Source organism: Pogoniulus pusillus, chromosome 1, assembly GCF_015220805.1.
Source record: "Pogoniulus pusillus isolate bPogPus1 chromosome 1, bPogPus1.pri, whole genome shotgun sequence".
Classification (NCBI taxonomy): domain Eukaryota; kingdom Metazoa; phylum Chordata; class Aves; order Piciformes; family Lybiidae; genus Pogoniulus; species Pogoniulus pusillus.
The window spans coordinates 11552384-11573117 of NC_087264.1; the positions used below are offsets into that span (position 1 = coordinate 11552384).

The 20734-nt window shown below is 50.7% G+C and overlaps 1 protein-coding gene across 5 annotated transcripts in view; it reads right to left on the minus strand.

Annotated features, from left to right (window-relative positions):
• Positions 1 to 1752: 1752 nt before the first annotated feature.
• The window catches only part of AMN (amnion associated transmembrane protein), a 29775-nt gene continuing 10793 nt past the window's right edge, over positions 1753 to 20734 (minus strand). For 4 of the 5 annotated variants that reach the window (XM_064168636.1, XM_064168394.1, XM_064168467.1 and 1 more), the window contains 9 exons: positions 18480 to 18567; positions 16729 to 16964; positions 14812 to 14949; positions 14622 to 14730; positions 10145 to 10227; positions 9012 to 9198; positions 8139 to 8313; positions 2503 to 2605; positions 1753 to 2227 (listed from right to left, as the gene is read on the minus strand). In XM_064168636.1, the coding sequence (XP_064024706.1) occupies positions 2117 to 2227; positions 2503 to 2605; positions 8139 to 8313; positions 9012 to 9198; positions 10145 to 10227; positions 14622 to 14730; positions 14812 to 14949; positions 16729 to 16964; positions 18480 to 18567 (1230 nt within the window). In that variant the 3' untranslated portion in view covers positions 1753 to 2116. The remainder of the gene's footprint in view (positions 2228 to 2502; positions 2606 to 8138; positions 8314 to 9011; positions 9199 to 10144; positions 10228 to 14621; positions 14731 to 14811; positions 14950 to 16728; positions 16965 to 18479; positions 18568 to 20734) is intronic. The other variant, XM_064168550.1, reaches the window with a different exon arrangement.

Here is a 20734-nt window from a genome sequence, read left to right on the forward strand (position 1 = left end):
CTGTGCACCCTTTTGCCTTCAATGCACATCACAGGGGGCTCAAAAATAACACAAGGAGGGAAATTATTTGGCCTAGGGTGAGTGGCAGGGACCTCATATGAAGATCCTGAGCCCTCCCTATGTGTGAGGCAGCACTGGGATGGTGTGCTGCCTGGTGTAACAGCCTCCAGCATGCAGCAAGCATTGTATTTGCCCTGGCTATGGAAAAATAAATCATGTATAGAGAGGTACGCAAAGGCTTGCAAGCAGGAGGAGATTTGGTCATTTGCAATGATCTGATTTGAAAGGGGAAAAGACAGGCTCTTGCAGGCAGCAGGTGGGATGGCTGTAGAGGTGTGAACACCTTTCCCTCTGCAGCAAAACCCAGCCATGGGGCAGGGCTGGTGGATGCTGCAGCTGCTCTTGCAGGCAGCCTGATAACACTGCAGCACCATCACCTTTCTGGCAAGCAACACATGGGCTGATCATGCTGCACCATGTCTGCTCTGGCCTCAGGCTGCTGTCTGGCCTCAGGAGGTCCAGATGGGGGCTCGAGGTGTGGGAGGGTTATGCCTTGGGTTCACATTGCAGGGATGCCTCTGTGATGTGCAGTGAGTTTTGGAGACCCGGCCCTGTGTCACTGCTCTCCACACTTGTCGTGCAGTGGTGGAACTTGGATATTTCCAACCCTGCAATGTTGACCACCACCTGCAGAGGCTGTTGGCTTCCTCTACCTTTTGACTTGCCTGGTGACCATTTCATTGAGCACCAAGTGCCTGGCAGCTGCAGCAGAAGCACATTGCTTTTTAACCCAATCATGCTGAGGGAGCACTCTCAGCCCTACTCCCAGTCCTGGCTCTGTCTGGCTTACAAAGCAATTGCAGCAGCTGGTGGCATAGAGGTTGTCTTGTTCGCTGTCTGGCTCAGGCTTGGTATCCTGCATGCCTGTGTTGCCCATTACCAGCGTTCTCTGCAGGCAAGGGAGTGCCAGGGCCGGTCTCATCCCCGCCTGCTGCCTGTCACCCTGGGTGAGTGCTCTGATACACCTAATGATGAATTCACAGGCCTTTGAGAAGGGATTATGTCTTCCAGAGGCCAGAACAAAATAGAATAAAATAGCTCCTTCCTTATGGAATATGCCAACAAGCCCTACTGAAAGCCCAGTAGAGACTAAATCAGCATAAATCTGAATACATCTCCATAATTTCAGCCTCACCCATCAGACCTGCTCCCATAATGAACTGCTGCCTGACACTGTGGGCTGCTAAAGGTATTTGACATATGCCAGGGCAGAAATGCCATCCTTAACGAGGCCCTTGGTGTCTCTGCCTTGACTCTCATTAGAGATGATCCAGAGCAACTCTACCCAGTCATTGGGTTCCTGCCTGCATTCCTCCCCAGGGACCCCCAGCACCAGACCTCTTTCCTTTTATAGCACAAGAAGATGCACTCTCTCACCACGGGAAGTGCATGATAAATGCTCAGGGAGGTCCTAGAAGGTCTTAGAACTATCAGCTTGGGTACAGAGGGAAGAGCCAAGCTCAGGCAGCTCAGTAGAGGGAAGGTAGAGGGAAATGTTTGCTCAGAACAGTACCGTGGAGATAGTGCCCAGTGAGGTGCCTAAGAGGAGAAATGAAGGACCCTGAGCAGAGACCCCCAGAACTGAACATACTGCTGGAACACAAAAAGATCTCCTTTAAAACCCATCAAATCCAAGCCCTAGAGGCTCAGGGCCACATTTTGAAGTGTTTGAGTGCTGAACTTCCATCATGCATCCATGGATACATCCATCAACCTGCTGCATGCCCTGGGCAAATCCAGCACAGTGCTGGCTACAGCACAGAGTGCTGAGTGAGACCTCAGCTTCTCCAGGTACCACCCGAGACTCAAATTTCAATCCTGAACTGTCTGAAAATGACTGGCATCTACAAAACACAGCCTAAGCCCCAGAAACAACACCAGAGTGCCCCAGCAATAAAGACTTGCTGTGGCTTTCTTCACCATGTGGTCACTTTTATTTGAACAGGATCTGTTTCTGGTTTAAATCTATCAGAATTAATGTGAGGGGCTGTGAGAGCTGGGGAGGCAAAAGTGTCCCCAGAGAGATGGTGGCTGCCTCTAGCATGAGACCATGCCATCAGGTCTCCATCTTGCCTGCATCATACAGAGGGTTGATGTAAAAGATTTGGGCGTCTTTAGGAGCGTTCTTCTGCAGTGTCTCCTCTCCAGGTTCTGTGCTTGGTGGTTCCTGCAGTAGTGAGAGAGGGAAAAGCAACTGATGGGGAAGGGAAGCAAAGCACTTGGCAAAACCCATCCTGTGCTGAGTCCCTGTGGCAGCTAAGGAGCTGGTGACTTGTGGGAGGGTGGGGCCACCACACAAACCCCTCCTGGACTGAGGAAAAGAGGACTCCTGCCAAATGCATTGCAAAACCTGCTCACACTTTGAGAGGGTCCTGGCTGGGGCCCCGCCACCTCCTGGTCACATTCTGAGCACCCTCATGTCTCCAGGCAGTGGTGACTCACCACATCAAACATGGGATTGTCGAAGCCTTTGTCACTGTCCGGCTCAGAGGACTCCAGCTCCACCATTCTGGCCCAGAGCCGCGGGAAGCGCAGGACAGGCAACCTGGAGAGAGACCTGGACATCACCCACCCACGTCCCACCCATCCCAGCAGCTGCCTCAAGTGAACCTCTGCATCTTCAAGAGGTGAATGGGACACACAGGGACACCATTTCAGGCTGCCTGTGAAATTAGATGTTGGTGCTCTTTCCCAGGCAAATTAAACGTTTGTGCTGCCTTGCCCAGCTGAAACCGAGCGACACTGATGAGTCTCTACCGCCTGAAGGTTGCTTTCTCAAACAGAGAGGGATCTGGGGGTGCTGATTGATATCCACCTGAACATGAGCCAGCAGTGTGCCCAGGTGGCCAAGAGAGCCAGTGGCATCCTGGCCTGCATCAGGAATGGTGTGGTCAGCAGGAGCAGGGAGGTCATTCTGCCCCTGTACTCTGCACTGGTTAGACCACACCTTGAGTGCTGTTCAGTTCTGGGCCCCCCAGTTTAGGAGGGACATTGAGATGCTTGAGTGTGTCCAGAGAAGGGCGACGAGGCTGGGGAGAGGCCTTGAGCACAGCCCTACGAGGAGAGGCTGAGGGAGCTGGGATTGGTTAGCCTGGAGAAGAGGAGGCTCAGGGGTGACCTCATTGCTGTCTACAACTACCTCAGGGGTGGTTGTGGCCAGGAGGAGGTTGCTCTCTTCTCTCAGGTGGCCAGCACCAGAACAAGAGGACACAGCCTCAGGCTGTGCCAGGGGAGATTTAGGCTGGAGGTGAGGAGAAAGTTCTTCACTGAGAGAGTCATTGGACACTGGAATGGGCTGCCCGGGGAGGTGGTGGAGTCGCCGTCCCTGGGGCTGTTCAAGGCAGGATTGGACATGGCACTTGGTGCCATGGTCTAGCCTTGAGCTCTGTGGTAAAGGGTTGGACTTGATGATCTGTGAGGTCTCTTCCAACCCTGATAATACTGTGACACTGTGGACCATGAAGCCTGGAGGCTGAGACATGCATGCTGCAGGGAAGAGCTTGTCAGAGGCAGACAGCCCCAGCACAGCCTGCACTTCAGAGCCACTGCTCTCCTGCCGTGGCCTAAAATGAATTGCCACAGAGCTGACACCTGTTCCCACTGCAGCCTCAGCAATCACTAATTACTTCTGTCATTACTTTTGTCATGTTATCATTTCATCATCTGAATCACCATTACCACTATTATTTTCTTCATGACTCTTATCCTAAGGGTCCCACTCCCTGAGGATCCTCCCTTGCACCAGATACCTGACACACATGGGCTCAGCAGTGGTTCCACACATGTCACTGCAGGCCCTGGGAGCCCATGGTAACTTAACCACTGTGACCACAATAAGTGCAATCAGAGGAGCTGTGCTGTCTTCAGAGAGGCTGATCCAGGCCCTTTTTGGTGGAAACAAGCTAGATTCACTGGTGTGCTGGTGGTCAGAATAGCTCCACTGCATGGAAGCAGATTGTTTGCAGGCTCCTAGAGTCTTCTGCTTAATTCACAGAATCACAGAATCAACCAGGTTGGAAGAGACCTCCAAGATCACCCAGTCCAACCTAGCACCCAGCCCTAGCCAGTCAACTAGACCATGGCACTAAGTGCCTCAGCCAGGCTTTTCTTCAACACCTCCAGGGCTGGTGACCTCCCCTGGCACAACTTGAGATTGTGTCCCCTTGTTCTCTTGCTGATTGTCTGCAAGAAGAGACCAACCCCCACCTGGCTACAATGCCCCTTCAGGTAGTTGTAGACAGCAATGAGGTCACCCCTGAGCCTCCTCTTCTCCAGGCTAAACACCCCCAGCTCCCTCAGCCTCTCCTCATAGGGTTTGTGTTCCAGGCCCCTCACCAGCTTTGTCGCCCTTCTCTGGACACATTCCAGTATCTCAACATCTCTCTTGAATTGAGGAGCCCAGAACTGGACACAGTACTCAAAGTGTGGCCTGATCAGTGATGAATACAGGGGAAGAATAACCTCCCTCATCCTACTGGCCACACTGTTCCTGATGCAGGCCAGGATGCCATTGGCTCTCGTGGCCACCTGGGCACACTGCTGGCTCATCTTCAGCTACTATCTATCTACCAGTACAAGGAGACACAGTGTCAAGTTGTACCAAGGAGGTATAGGCTGGATGTTGGGAGGAAGTTCTTGCCAGAGAGAGTGATTGGCATTGGAATGGGCTGCCCAGGAAGGTGGTGGAGTCTCCATCTCTGGAGGTGTTGAAGAAAAGCCTGGCTGAGGCACTTAGTGCCATGGTCTAGATGACTGGATAGGGCTGGGTGCTAAGTTGGAATGGATGATCTTGGAGGTCTCTTCCAACCTGGTTGATTCTATGATTCTATGATGATTCTACTCCGTGGTCCCTCTCTGCATGGCTGCTCTCAGCCACTCAGTCCCCAGCCTGTAGTGCTGCTTGGGGTTGTTGTGGCCGAAGTGCAGAATCCTGCACTTGGCCTTGTTCAGTCTCATCCCATTGGCCTCTGCCCACCCATCCAGCCTGTCCAGGTCCCTCTGCAGGGCTCTCCTACCTTCCAACAGATCAACACCTGCTCCTAGCTTGAAGTCATCTGCAAATTTACTGATGCTGGACTCAATCCCCTGGTCCAAATCATCAATAAAGATATTGAACAGGACTGAGCCCAGCGCTGATCCCTAGGGCACACCACTAGTGACAGCTGCCAACTGGATGTGGCACCATTCACCACCACTCTCTGAGCCTGGCCCTCCAACAACATCTGGCCCCTGCCCCAGAGCCCCCTGGGGATACTCACTCTGCAGAAGAGAGCCAACTAGGGACGTGACTTAGGTTGAGGCTCTCCTGCAGCTGCACAAACTTCCCTTGCACTGCTGGTGGAGCCACTTTCAAAGGCCTCTCCAGCCTCCAAAAAAGTGTCAGTGGAAGATAAATTATTAAGTTGCAATTATGAGGATTGGAGTTTTATTTAGAAATTAAATGAGGGCTCAGGTTTATTGCTAGGAAATGTCACGTCAGCACGTGCTGAGAAGTGGGGCAAGTGTCCCTCTGCCACAGCTGCTGCTGTGCAGCAAGAGATCCCAAGCAGATGAACCACAAGGGAGGAAACAACCTGACCTGAGAGCCTGCAACACAGCCAGCATGCTCTGGCAAACACCAATGAACCCTGCACACACAAAGTGAAGCAATTCACATCTGGTTATAAAAACTCTGAGGTCCATCCAGTTTGTCCATGACCAAGTAGGTAACATGAGCCATAGCTGTTCCATGGACACCCCACCACACCCAGAGATGTCTGTCAACAGACCCTGCAAAACTGTCCCTGGGAAAGACAGTTCTATGTGAAGGTGGAACAGAGGTGGTGCTCTGAGCACCTGCTCTGGGCACTGCTGGGATGCCCTATTCACTGACAGGTCCTTTCTCAAAGCCGTGAGGGGAGAAGGTGATGGAGGTTGTTCAGCCTGGAGAAGAGGAGGCTCAGGGGTGACCTCATTGCTGCCTACAACTACCTGAAGGGAGGCTGTAGCCAGGTGGGAGTTGGTCTCTTCTGCCAGGCAACCAGCAACAGAACAGGGGGACACAGTCTCAAGCTGTGCCAGGAGAGTTCTAGGCTGGATGTTGGGAGTGAGTTCTTCCCAGACAGAGTGATTGGCATCGGAATGGGCTGCCCAGGGAGGTGGTGGAGCTGCTGTCCCTGGAGGTGTTCAAGAAAAGCCTGGCTGAGGCACTTAGTGCCATGGTGTAGTTGACTGGACAGGGCTGGGTGCTAGGTTGGACTGGAAGGTCTTGGAGGTCTCTTCCAACCTGGCTGATTCTATGATTCCTGACCATCTCCCAGCTGCTGTGAAGTCAGGTGCTGTGCACCTCACTCTCTCTCTCTCCTGAGATTTCTCCACAATATATCAGCAACTAATGCACCAGAAGCTGCATTTTCTTCTGGATGTTGTCACTCCTTTTCATGGCTATAAAGTTGTGTAGTGAGTGCTTTGAATTATTTTGGCCCAGCTGCCAGTTTCAGTCTTCCATCTCCCAGCAGAACTACCAGCTGTTACAAGGAACAGGCGATGTCCCCTGGCTGTGCAGAACTCCAACCAAGCCTCAGTAACTCCTCTCCTGACAGAGCACACCATGGCACAGGACACCAAGAAAAGCCTCCCAACCAAGTAGCAGTCCAAGAATACAGAATTGCCTTCCAGCCACCTCACCTACGATAAACCATGAGGAACAGTTTTAAACTACAAGAGCGTAGGTTAAGGTTAGATATGAGGTCAGATAGAAGCATTGAGTGGTAATTCTGAGACATTGCTCTGGTAAGACCTCACCTGGAGTGCTGCATCTAAGCTCTGGAGCCCTCAACACAGGAAAGACATGGACCCGATGGATTTGGTCCAGAGGAGAGCCACAAAGATGATCAGAGGGCTGGAACGCTTCTGCTGAGGGACCTGGAGTTGTTGTTCAGGCTGGGCAAGAGAAGGCTCCAGGAAGACCTAATAGTGGTGCTCCAGTATCTGAAAGGGGCTTACAAGAAGACTGGAGAAGGACTGTGATAGGATGAGATTTGCAATGGCTTCAAGTTAGAGAAGACTAGATTTAGATTAGATGTTAGGAACAAGTTCTTTACCATGAGGGTGGTGGAACACTGTTGCCCAGGGAGATGGGTGAGGTCCCATCCCTGGAGATATTCAAGGTCAGGCCCAACAAGACTTTGAGCAACCTGATCTAGTAGAGGATGTCCCTGCTCAATGCAGGGGGTTGGACTAAATGACCTTTGGACATCCCTTCCAACCCAAACCATTCTATGATTCTGTGACATAAGGAAGAAATTATTAGTATGAGGTGGAGAGACACCGTAACAGGTTGTCCAGAGAAACTGTGGATGTCCCATCCCTGGGAATGTTCATGACCAGATGGGATGGGGCTTTGAGCAACCTGGTACAGCTGAAGATGTCCCTGCCCATTGCAGAGGGGGTGGACTAGGTGGATCTACGAGGAGAGGCTGAGGCTGAGGGAGCTGGGATTGGTTAGCCTGGAGAAGAGGAGGCTCAGGGGTGACCTTATTGCTGTCTACAACTACCTGAGGGGTGGTTGTGGCCAGGAGGAGGTTGCTCTCTTCTCTCAGGTGGCCAGCACCAGAACAAGAGGACACAGCCTCAGGCTGTGCCAGGGGAAATTTAGGCTGGAGGTGAGGAGAAAGTTCTTCACTGAGAGAGTCATTGGACACTGGAATGGGCTGCCCGGGGAGGTGGTGGAGTCGCCGTCCCTGGGGCTGTTCAAGGCAGGCTTGGACGTGGCACTTGGTGTCATGGTCTAGCCTTGAGCTCTGTGGTAAAGGGTTGGACTTGATGATCTGTGAGGTCTCTTCCAACCCTGATGATACTGTGATACTGTGATACTGTGATCTTCAAAGGTCCTTTCCAACTCAATCCATTCTGTGACTCTATGAACAGTATTGTTTGGTACAGCAGACTGACTTGCCATGCCCACCACTGCTGGAGCTCTGGGCAGCACTTTGCACACATGTGCCACCAAGGTAGCTGTAAGGACAGCCCTGCAGTGACAGCTGTCCCCAAGTGGGAGAAGCCTGGCAATACACTGCCAACAGAAGCCCGATCCTTACCTTAGGTTTCCCTTTCTGTAGAGAATGAGGATCCCTCCAAGGAGCAAGAGACCAAAAAGCAATCCCATGATTGTTCCCGCTGTGATCCTGCTCGAAATGTGGCTTCCAGCTTGCCCACTGGAAGTGTCACTGGTGGACACCTCCATTTTGCCATTTGAAATGCCAAGTGCTTCACCTGGGAAAGGACAGGAAGAAATAGGGAAGAGGACTGGTCAGGGCAGCACATCCCCACTCTGACTCACACACAAGGCAAAAGGAGTCAGCAGTTGGGTCTGTTGCTGCTTGCCTGGTTGGTCTCCTTTCAGGTACACAGCTAGGTGGACTTAACTGTTACCCACATATAGAGTGTGAGGTCCCCTGCCTGTGACCTGTGTGCTCATCATCTGCCAGTTTACATGGCAGCCTCCACACAACATCTTGGCTGCAAAGCAGCTCTGCAGGAAGGTACTTGGGGTCTTGGTGAGCACCAAGATAACCATGGCCAGACATGGTATGGAAGGACAATGGTATCCTGGTCTGTATGAGGAGGAGGGATGTGACACTTTCTTTCTGCTCTGCCCTGGCAAGACACAGCTGGAGTGTTGAGCCAGGTTCTTCTCAGAAGTTCCCAGTGTCAGGGCAAGAGGAAATGGACTCAAACTGAAATACAGTCAGTTTCACTTAAATAGAAGGGGAAAAAAACCCAAAACATTTTACTGCAATGGTGGTCAATTAAGAGGACAGGTTGCCTGGATATACTGTGGAGTCACCATCCTTGGAGACATTCAAAACCCAACTAGACACATGAGCTGCTAGCAGAAAACAAGGAGCCCTGGACAGCTGTGGGTTTAGCTGCACCTGCAAGGGACCCGCCAAGGAGGACAGTGGCATTACCATGCTGTGCTACGTCCTCCATGATGCCTGCTGCCAGCTGCTCCACAGTGGTGCCAGTCTGCGCTCCTGCCCCATCATCAACCAGCACAATTTGGATGAGAGGAGTGGAGCTTCGGGGTATGACTCCCAGGAAGGTCTGTGCTTTGTGCACCTTGGATATGGCCATCCGCACGCTGCCGTACTTGGGCTTTTCAAAACACAAGCAGACATGTGAAGCCCACAGAAGTGGTAAGCAGAAATCCCTTCCACAGGCAGTCGTGATGGATGCACCAGCAAGGCTCACCTATAAATCCTCATGAGCCCCATCACATAGCTTCCATCCCTGTTACCGCAGTGCCATTGCATTTCCCAAGTAAGAGGCTCATACCTCTCCTCCCTTCCAAGCTGTGGCCAGCACCTGGCACCCAGCACCTCCCTGCAGAGGCGAGTGTGCCAAGAAAGCAATTTCGTGTAGCACATCCATTAAATGCTGTATTAAGACATGAGTGGCTGCAGGGAGAGCAGGCAGCAGGCTTTCAGCTCAGGATCCAGAGAGCTATATTCTGATATCGATCCTTCCAGTGTAACTCTGAGCACACCTCCCCCCCCCAGCAGCTCCAGGCAGGAGTGTCATGCTGTGTCTGACAAGGAGTAGTGTGAAGTGATGCCTCATAGAGGATGCATCTGAGTGCTGACCAGTGCTAGTACCCACCCAGTGTTTGCCCAGCATTGGAAGCCATCTTACTGCAGTTGTAGGATACCCTGCTGAAGTTTTGCATGGCCACATGGATTGACCTTCTATGTTATCTAGACCTGATGTGGATGACCTCCTGCATTTTCTACACCAGGGTTTCCAGCATGACCTGCTGCATCCTTTTTCATTTGTGTGCCAGCAGCTGTTCCTGCCCCACAATGAGAGCAGTAGTGTGACTGTGGAGTGGGGAAGGCTGCTCCAGCACCCATGGAAAGTTAGCACATCTAAGAGGCTGAATACAGAGAGTAAGCCCTCCAGGCTGGCAGGGAGTGAGGCTGAACCCCCTGCATCACTGGGACCACATAACCCCCAAGACAGGCCTACCAGCATCGAATCTCTGGCAGACGTGGCTGATGGCTCCTGGCTTTGCTAGCCCCCCTGATCCAGCAGACTGATGTACCTGGCTCAGCAAGACTTGCAGCAATCTATCCTGGTACTTCTGCAGGTCAAAATCAGGAGTGAAATCCAGGTTAATGATGGCTCCTGCAGCCCAAACACAAACAGAAATGACATTGTTGCTGAGCCTGGTGTGCTAGTTTGAAGCAAGCTGGAATGTTTTGGTAGAAGAACTAGATAACGGGCAGTGAAATGAAAAACAATTGTGTCTACTTCTCTCACAGTCACGCTGAGAACTCTGGGAAGAAGAAAAAAACATTCTCCATTTTGTTTCTCACTCTTGCTTTTGCCTTTGACCTGGTCACATCTCATTAACCCTGCTCCTACTAACCTTGCTCCCTAACCTCTTGGCTGCACCTCTTTTCTTCCTGAGAACTGGGGTAAGGTTGAGAGGGCCGGGGGGAGGTGTTGGGGTGGTTTGAGAGCCCCTCCTGGGGACTCAGGTTTCTGGGAGGGGAGTTGTGCTTTTGTATTGTTTATCCTTTGTATATTTCTGTATATAATTGTATATAAGTGTATATATTGTAAATAGCTGCTTGTAAATTCTGCTAGCTGTAAATAAATTGCTTCATCTATATTCCCAGGGTCCGTCTGAGTTAGCTGGGGCAAATTCAAAAGTGTGGGGGGGCGGGGTAACCCCCAAACCATCACATTTTTTAATTGGCTTTCCCAACGTGGGGCTAGATATTTTGGAGTGAGTGAAAATTAGCTCTGGGAATTAAGATGAAGCTAATCAAGCAGCTATTGTACTTGGTGGGGATTGCTGTGTGGCCTGTTTTCTGGTTTTTTGTGTACAACTGGATCAAAGATCAAATTGGTTATTTCTTGCTTCATGTAGTTTTTAAGAAGGCTAAAGTTAAGCTTTCAAACATGTTCTGGAGCTGGGGTGATTTCATTCTTGGTTATGCTGGTTTTAGTGTCACTGAGAATATTACTAGTGATATTACAAGAGTTTTTGTCAATAATGTGACGATCAGTCAAAATGCTGCTTTATCTACTGCTCTCATGAGGGTCATCCAGCCCCAAACTGAAATGCCAAATCCATGCAAGGATTTCTACTCGAAACAGAGCATGGCAGGGATGCTGGGCATTATACTGGCTCTTGTAGTTTTAAATTTCATATTAATTTTGGCATTATTGGTGAAAAATTCAAAACCAGCTTCTGTAAGGGCTAGGAAAAATTCTGTGTCTCAGAAGCAGTCTCTTTCACAGCAAAACAAGGGAACACAGTTATCGGCTTCCCCCTTGCCAGCCTCTCCACCCTCCTCTGTAGGTTCTGGGAACACAGCCAGTGTTCCTGCCAATAACGTAAACAATGATAAGGATAACCAAAACAAGCCGCAGAGTTTAGCAGGAGCCTCAGGAGGACAGGCAGGTACCCAAAATCAGAATGTTCCTAGCAACAATCTAAACACGTCAGGGTTGGCAGGCATCCCAGGAGGACAGGCAAACAATCCCACTAATGCTAATAATACTGCTAGTGCTAGTAACGCTAGCCCAGTCAGTCCAAATCCTAATGACACCAGCTCAGCCAATTCGAACCCCCAGCCAGCAGACCAGAACCAAAATCCTCCTGTTAAAAGCAAGGCAGATTTGAACTCACAAGCTCCAGGTCAGACCCCTAAGGATACAAATGCTCCAAGTCAGACTCCTAAAGATTCAAATCCTCCAGCAGACACATCCAAGTCTGTTGCTGCTCAGGCCCTTCTGGCACCTGCTAAGGCAAAAGCTAAGACAAAGAGTGGTTCGCAGGAGGATGTAAGAGATGGGACCTCTGGTGATCAGCAGCAAGAGTGAGAAACAAAATGGAGAATGTTTTTTTCTTCTTCCCAGAGTTCTCAGCGTGACTGTGAGAGAAGTAGACACAATTGTTTTTCATTTCACTGCCCGTTATCTAGTTCTTCTACCAAAACATTCCAGCTTGCTTCAAACTAGCACAATCCACCCCTGTCTACTTCGCTCAGAGTATCGCTGAGAATTATCCAATCTAATCTAAACCAATATTTACACTAAAACAATATATACAAGTTCAGTTCACACTTCAATCAGATGTAGGTGATTCAAAAGCTCAGAACAGGGACTCCCCGGCATCTCCACCAGGGGCCAAACTGCTGAGGAAGTCTTCGAGAAAGGTAACAAAATCATTGACATTCTGCTGCAAGCAGGTTTTGCCATTAAGAGAGACAAGGTCAAAGGACCTGCCAAAGAAATTCAGTTTCTGGGAGTGCGGTGGCAGGATGGTCGCCGTTACATTCCTCAGGATGTGATCAACAAAGTCTCTACCATGGCAGTTCCCACCAGTAAGAAGGACACACTTTCTTTTCTTGGTGTGGTGGGATTTTGGAGACTACACATTCCTGGTTTCAGTCAGATTGTCAAACCTCTGCATGATGTGACTCGAAAGAGAAACAATTTCGAGTGGGGACCTGAACAACAAGCAGCCTTTGATCAAATCAAACGAGAAATAGTCCATGCAGTGGGCTTAGGACCTGTGAGATCTGGTCCGGACATTAAAAACATTCTGTACACGGCTGCCAGTGACAATGGTCCAACTTGGAGTCTCTGGCAGAGAGCTCCAAATGAGACACGTGGTCGTCCACTTGGTTTCTGGGGACGTTGTTACAGAGGTTCAGAGACAAATTACACTGCAACAGAGAAAGAGATTCTAGCAGCCTATGAGGGAGTGAAAGCAGCCTCTGAAGTGATTGGAACTGAGTCACAATTGCTTTTAGCTCCTAGACTGCCAGTTCTTAATTGGATGTTCAAAGGCAAAGGTTCATCACCACATCATGCCACAGATGCAACCTGGTCTAAATGGATGGCTTTGATAACCCAACGAGCACGAATGGGTAATCTTGACCGACCTGGTCTGGTGGAGGTGATCACCAACTGGCCGGAAGGCACAGACTGTTCCAAACCTCCAGAGGAGAAAATAACTCGTGCTGAGGAAGCTCCTCCCTATGGTGATCTCTCTGATCAGGAAAAGAACTATGCTTTGTTCACAGACGGTGATAAAGTTCCTGTTGTACGTGAAAAGAATCTGTTAGGGAAAACTGTTTGGGTATTTTCTCCTTCGGGCGAAGGGAAACCTGTCCGAGGGGTGGTATCTGCTGAAGGTCCTGGTCATACATACTGGGTAATGCAGGAGAATGGTGAAATCCAGTGTATTCCACAGAGAAATCTAACCTTAGCTGAGAGAGTTTAAATCCAAGCTGTTAGGAGTTTTCTGTTCTAGGTAACATCGGCGCCCAACACTGAGGGAATCTACAATAGAATCTACAGTACGTGAGCACGAACCCAACATCACCTGGGAGTCCCTGTTCTGAGCTTTTGAATCACCTACATCTGATTGAAGTGTGAACTGAACTTGTATATATTGTTTTAGTGTAAATATTGGTTTAGATTAGATTGGATAATTCTCAGCGATACTGTGGGGGGGCGGGGTAACCCCCAAACCATCACACCTGGGCAAAGAGCTGCTGTGGCAGCATAGCTGCAACTGCCATAAGTACTGTGGACCCTCCAGGACTTCCAAGCAACTGGTCTGCCTAGGCTCAGGAGTGACAGCTCCACAGCCTTCCCTGGGCAGTACTGCCCCAAGAAACCTCTGCCTCCCTCACTGGCATTTTTATCAACTGGGTTTGATTGCTTTTGGTTTCCAGCACATTCCATAGGGAAGCTTTTCCTGGAAAGCTTTCTCCCACATATCCCTGTGGGAAGCTTTTCATGTACCTGGTTTCAGGGCTGTAAGGCTGCAATTGAGCAGTGCTACGCTGGCTTTGGAGGGAAGATGGAGAGGAGGGAGCAGCAGCGTTCCCTGTACTGTGCTGCAGTCACTGAGCCAAATATCTTCCTTGGAAAAATTACAAGTGAGCATTTGTTGAAATACTAAATTCTCCTGAAGTCTTTAAGGGGCTCTGCTTTCAGGAGCACACTGGAGAAACATGTGAAGCTGTTTTAATGACTTGGGTATGATAAACCAAATGTCTGGGTACAAGTGTGCATGAAGAATTCCCCTTAGCATCCTTCCAGGTAGATTAGTGGAAAAGCCCTCACTGCAGAGAGAACACTGTCAGTCTGCATGGTTTTATTTTACATGAAATGAAACAAACTTGCTGTGGGAAAGCTGATGTTAGGGTGAAAAAGGTGCACTTCCTCTGAGTGTTTTCTGCTGCATAAACTCAGCAGAGCCCTATTAGCTTGATGAGCTGTGACATCCTGACAGGATAAACCAGAGGCAGGGACAAAGGGCTGCAACTCAGAACAAGCTCTCAAAAGCCAGGCTGATGTTTCAGAGAGATGGTCTGAGAGGGTGGCACACGGGATGCAGATGGGACCTGTGGGAGCAGTGATGCAGCAAAACTTCAACCCACAAACAGTAGCATTCCTCACACGCAGTTTTCCCCTGCAGAGCCAGGGGTAGGGGGGCTGGGGCAGCCAGCACGTCAGGGAAGAGGAACAGGGCAGCGCCTCCGACTCACCGCAGACCTTGCAGCAGTGGCCAAGAGGCTGCAAAGGGTTCTGGCAGGTTGGCACCGGGCACTGACTCCCCGACGCCCTGAGCAGGGCTGCACAAATGCGATGGCCATCCTAAAGGGGAGCAGGGCAGCGTCAGTCCCTCGCCCCGCAGCTTGCAATGGCACCACACTGGGCTGCAGCGGCAGGACTCACCGGGGCGTTCCCGCAGGCACAGCCAGACTTGTCCGGACAGCGGGTGCCTGTCACCTGCAGAGTGCCATTGCCGTGAAACTGCAGCGGGGCAGAGGGACCCTGCACGTACTCCTCCCAGGCCTCGGGGCTGCTGAACTCCTGCGTGGGAAAGAGCAGCAAGACGGGTGAGCATCCTCAGCCACGTACAGTGCTGCCCCCAGGCACACCTGGCTGCGCTGCCTGAATGCCCGGTGCCACGTTCCGCAGCCAGCTTGGAGTAACCCCATCACACGCAGTGAGTGTAGCAGGGAGGTCTTGCCAGTGACACCCATTCGAGCTTTTCCATGGGCCCAGCAGAAAAACTGTTCCTAATTTGAAACTAAGAAAGAAAGCTAACAAACAAACAAGCCAAGCACTCCTCCCCCCCTTCCCCAAAATCCAAACCACCAGACCACAGACGAAGGCTGAGCTCTTTTCTTTTCTGCTTGTTGCTTTCCCTCTTTCTGCTGGCCCAAAAAATCAGGTTATCAATTACTGGGAGGAAAGGACAGGCTATGAGGTGTTTTCCTTTAGCCTGGGAAGCATTTCAGTGGACTCAGTATTAGCAAAGGCTGAGCTGTACTGGCCAGCCTTATCTTGCCAAGCCACCAGTCTTCTGCAGGAGCCTTCTCAGGCCCTGGAGTGGAAATACCCCACATAGAGCAAGGAGTGGGATAGCAAAGGGACAAAGTAGTTCATAAGATCAATTTACAGGAAACAAACTGTAATCACAACAACGAAAAGTGAGGTGAGGAGAAAGTTCTTCACTGAGAGAGTCATTGGACACTGGAATGGGCTGCCTGGGGAGGTGGTGGAGTCGCCGTCCCTGGGGCTGTTCAAGGCAGGACTGGACGTGGCACTTGGTGCCATGGTCTAGCCTTGAGCTCTGTGGTAAAGGATTGGACTTGATGATCTGTGAGGTCTCTTCCAACCCTGATGATACTGTGATACTGTGATACTCTTTCAGTCTCATTGCTCAGCAGCAGCCTCTGCCCTGGGGCACAGGGGTGGATCTGGGAGGGGATGATGTGCCGTGGGGTAGTTCCCAGGCATCAGCAGAACTGGCACCACTCCAAGCACCCAAGACCATCCTCCTCTGCATCTCTGAGACTACATGTGTCCGAAGTGAGCTCTCTTGGGTTGCTGCCTTGTCCAGACTTGCCAGCATCCACCTGGACACTGACTGAGTTTAACAGCCAAAAAAGCAGTTACCTAATGGCTGGCCCTGAAATGGCAGATCCCAGGCAGTGCAGCGGTAGAAATAATAAATAACTTATGAAATGTCTGCCGCATCTCCTGCTCCTGGAAGGAGCCTGTGTTTGCTGCTGCTGCAGCACCTCTGATCTTTTGCCTCCGCTGGCTGGCAAGGGATGGGACTCGTCGTGCGCCTGATTCCCGGGCTGATGCACAGCAGGCTGCCAGCGTCTCTATAACTACCCTTCCAATCAATTAAAGAGCAGTACTGAAACAAAGCTGGGAGACGACTGCCAGGCCTGGGGCCATGGTAAGGTCGGAGGCGGGAGGGAGGTGTCCCCAGAGGGTCCCGGAGCAGTGCAGTTTCGGACACGTGGCTGGGAAGGGGTCAGCCCCTGGGTGCCGGAGAAGATGCCAGTTGGTGGTGGTTTGACCTGTCTGCGTAGACCTCTTTTTTTCACTCTGAAGAGTGAGGCGGCCTGTGCTCCCACCGCAGGGAAGGGAGGCGATAACAAACTGGTAGAGGAAAGAAACTGAGACCAGCTACAGCAGCAGCAGCCGCCCCTGTAGCTGCAGTGACACGGGGGTGCCCCAGCTACCCACGCAGTGCCGCTGCTCTGTCTCTGGCTGGTCCCTCCTCTCCCGACCTACTCTGGGGCCACGGTGAGGAGGTGTCAAGCTGGTTTCTCATCCTAGCCACATTACCTGTCCCATGAGAGAGATGCTATGGAGATGAATCACTTGCTGCGATGAGTCGATGTTTATCCGGAAGGAGGTTTCGGGCTGGAAGATAACATCGTCGTACTGGCACGGGACCCGCTCCTCGTCCACGGAGAAGATGTGCCTGTTTGCCTCCGGCACCACACCGTGGGACACCGCCTGCCACAAGGTGGGGTCAAACCACGTGTGGTGCTCAGCGTCGGCAAACCTGACTGTTGCACCTGGGAAATCAATTTGAAAGGTTGAGCATGACTCAGACCCAAAGTCACAGCTCCAACAGATGCCTCTGGCTCGGTAAGATGAGGCACTGCTTTGCCCAAAGTGGAGTACCTCATCTTGCAGGCAGGGAGTGAAAGGTTTGCTCTGGCATCACCCTCAAGCTCAGGCAAAGCTTTCTAACGCTCAGGGCTGAGGTCTCAGCAACTTCTGGTGGCAGGCCTTCGATCCCAGATCCCACAGCATCTTACCCACCCTCCCATGCCCCCATATGTAAAGCTCACCCTTATGGCTGGGAGGAAAACAGCTGCCCAACTGCAGCAGATATAGTCATGAGAATTCATGTCCCAGTTTCCAAGCAGTCCAGCAGGCCTGCCAAAACGTGATCAGTCCTGTTCCCCACAGTGGGTAACACCAAAACCGGTGTCCCATTTGACCATTAATTACTTTACCATTAACCATTTTCATGCTGGCCAGATTTAGTACCATGATGCTTCCTTCTCGCCCTTTCCAACAGCTTAATCTTCACCCTTTCAGCCAGCGCACAGGCACTTATTGACTCAATTGTTTGCATTCATTTTTAAACCATGCTTTAAAGAATCCATTTGCAAACACTGCCCCAGAAAGCCTGTTGATTTCAGGGGAGGAGCACACACAGACAGCAGGAAAAGCCCAGTGCAAAGTTCAGGCAGCTGCCAGAGCATCCCTGATGGAGGGCAAACAGCCCCGAAACAGAAAAATGCGAGGGATGTAGGATTTCAGAGTGGCTTCAGAGAGCTTGATGCTACAGTTCTTCCCTGGGCAGACCTATTTGGGCTTTGTCACATTTGTGGTGTTTTTTTTTTTGTTGTTGTTGTTGGTTTTGTTGTTGTTGGTTTTTTTTACCAGTCAGAGCACAGGCACAGGCTCTGTGCTTGGACTCTTCCTTTCCTGCAGCAGAATTACAGCATTACTGGCCACTGAAAGCATTAGTCAGATCTTAAATACCCAAAATACATTTCCCCAGAGAGCAGCTTGCAGACTAGCAAAGAGGCACCAGTGAAGCAAAGCTGCTGTCTGAGTCACAGCAGACCTGATCTGGAGGGTCAGAGGGGAGGGAAGAACGCAGGCTCACTGAAACCCCTGTGCACGTCGGGCCAAAGGCCAGCCCACGGCCACGGCTGCGTTTCAGCTCGCCAGTGTGTTAACTCCTAACCACTTTTCTTCAGAAGTACCACGGCAAAGAAAACGAGGGCTTTGATGTGGCTACGTGCTTAATAGGCAGGGTAAAATGCAAACAGTATTTGCCTCTCTGCTCCAACTTCAAAGGCTGCCCTACTATGATTACTTTTTTATAAGACAGGTGATATGGAAGGAAGAAAAAAATCTGATGTGAGGGAAGCCATCAAAGAAAATGTAGGTATTAAAAGAGGCACGATTTACTCTGAGGTGGGACAGTAAAGAGCTTCGTGGCAATGTTTGGGCTGAATTTGCATCACTAATGATGGGCCGATGGGGTGACTGGTCTGGGCACAAAATACCTGAGTCACAGCCTGGATCCCAGCTGCCATCGAAAGCTGCAAATCCTGCACCAGATGCCAGCACGAATTCTCCATTCAGGGGCAGGTACTAGAGAAAGAGATTCAGAGTGTTACTGTGCTGTCCTGCTGCCAGCCACCCAGGTTTGTAATCAAATAACAGTGCTAATTATTAGGCTGCCTATTACACTTGCTGTCTCTGAGGCACTTAACAGTCATTAGGAGTTACCCTTGCTGTGCTCCATGTTAATGGAAAAATATCAGCTCCCCTTTCTACAGATGAAGATGCTACATTGGGGAGAGGCATTTTGACATTATCTTCCAGTGGCATGGAAAAGCATGAAGTGTTCAGGGAAACAAGAACCAGGGAAGAGCAAAATAAGCTGTTTCGACATCTGTGTCCTCCTCTGGCACACATTCCCAGCAGCTTGGAAATGGCTTTATACTTTGGTATGCCAGGGAGAACCTTACCTTATTCTGCAGGTGCCCAGAGGTGCCCTTGCTTGATGAGTTCCTACCTCTTGGGGCTGTGCTTGCCAAAACAGGGACATGAATAGTGCTTGGTGAGGAGTCAGCTCATCATGAGCTAAGAAAAGCACACAGAGGCATTTGCTGCAGCTTGCCATAGCCAGACCCTCTTCTTGTTGGGTAGGACATCACCACCAGGCAGTCAGCATCACCACACTAGTCAGGCTTCAGCCCAGCCAAGCTTCTGTGCGATGGCACAAGAACAGACCTCAGCAGGCACAGCTCTGCCATGAGAGCCCCTTTGGCAAGAAGATGCAGCCAGGCAGGTCACCAGCCTGCATTGCTAGCTCCAGAACAGACCTTGGCAAACAACTGAGTCAGGCAACTTGTTCACAGGACATGGAATATTTAGCCCAGCCCATCTTATTTTACATTTAGAAACCAACAGAAAGAAAGGTACATCTCCCCCAGTGTTTTCACGTGGCAAGGAGCTAGTGACTTTCAGGTCTCCCTTCCTCTCTAACTTGTTTTAGCCAGGGTTTTAGCTTCAGTCCCCAGACAGCAATTGGAAGCCCTCCAGGACTGTGTTATGCCAATGCACTGAGTCCTGTGCTCAGGCAGAAGCATGGTGGATGACATTTTAAGGTTTCTTCTACTGAGCAGGTTTTTAAATATGCATTTAGATGATGCATTTAGAGATTAGAGAAACCAAGACTTATGAATGACTGTTGCAGATAGCTCTCTGTCCTTGGGGCAATCTTGCCTGACGATGCTCTACCCCACAGAGGGATCACCTTGGAGCAGAGAATCAAGGCAAAAAGCTCTTCACCCCCAAGCTGTAAGCATCTGTTTAGAAGTCTAGTGCTCTGGTGGTATGGTGCTTTGAAGGCCATAGCCCAGCTCTCCTTCTTGGTTCAGGAACTGTGAAAAACCAAGGAGGGCAGTTGCCACTGAGAAGATCCCTGCAGTGTTCCTTTACACTATCTGCTTCAAACCCAGCAATGTCCTATGTTGGGCTGGACAAGCCCAGAGGGGATGAAGTCTGCTTAACTTTTGCCCCAAGAGGGTGGAATCTCTCTACCACCCAGGAAGAAGCCTTTGCCTATGGAAACTGCTCCTGAGACCATAGCATGAGTCATGCCTAATTGGAAACCCTGGCATCATGTTCTCTGAATTTCTACTGCTCTTGAGTAAAGTCAGTTTTTCCAGTACCAAGGCACTGAAAGAAGCTGAAAAGCCTTCCAGGATCCAAATGGCAATGTGTTTTAGCTGCAGATGTGAAACCCACATCTAGTCATGTTCTGGGGCTCAGGACTTGGCCTTTGAACTGAGCAAAGTCTGTGCTACCAGCATCCTTCACAAGATTGCTCACTTCATAAGTGTCCTGGCTTGTTTTCCTGCGAGCCCCCATGGGTGAGTGGTGGGACAGCTTGGAGAAGTCAGCTAATGCCTATACCAGGGACAAGTACCAGCAGCACTGCCCACCAATTCACTTCTCCCAAACCTGATGGGGTATTTCAGGCTTGAGCATCTCAGTGTTGCCTCTTGACCACTTTTCAGGTTGCCACCCTGCAGCCTGCTGTGCATGATAGGGCCAGGCAGGGAGGGTGGCCAGCTGAGCTACTGAGAGTGGGCTTTTGAATGGGGTGCAGTGGATCACTTCATTAACACAGGCAACCAGCTCTTCACAGCAGGCACCTGTGAGCATTCAGGACCATAGCTGCAGAGATATTTGGATGGAGGAAGAAAAATCAGGCAGCAGCTACTGGTGACAGGGATGGGTGACACAG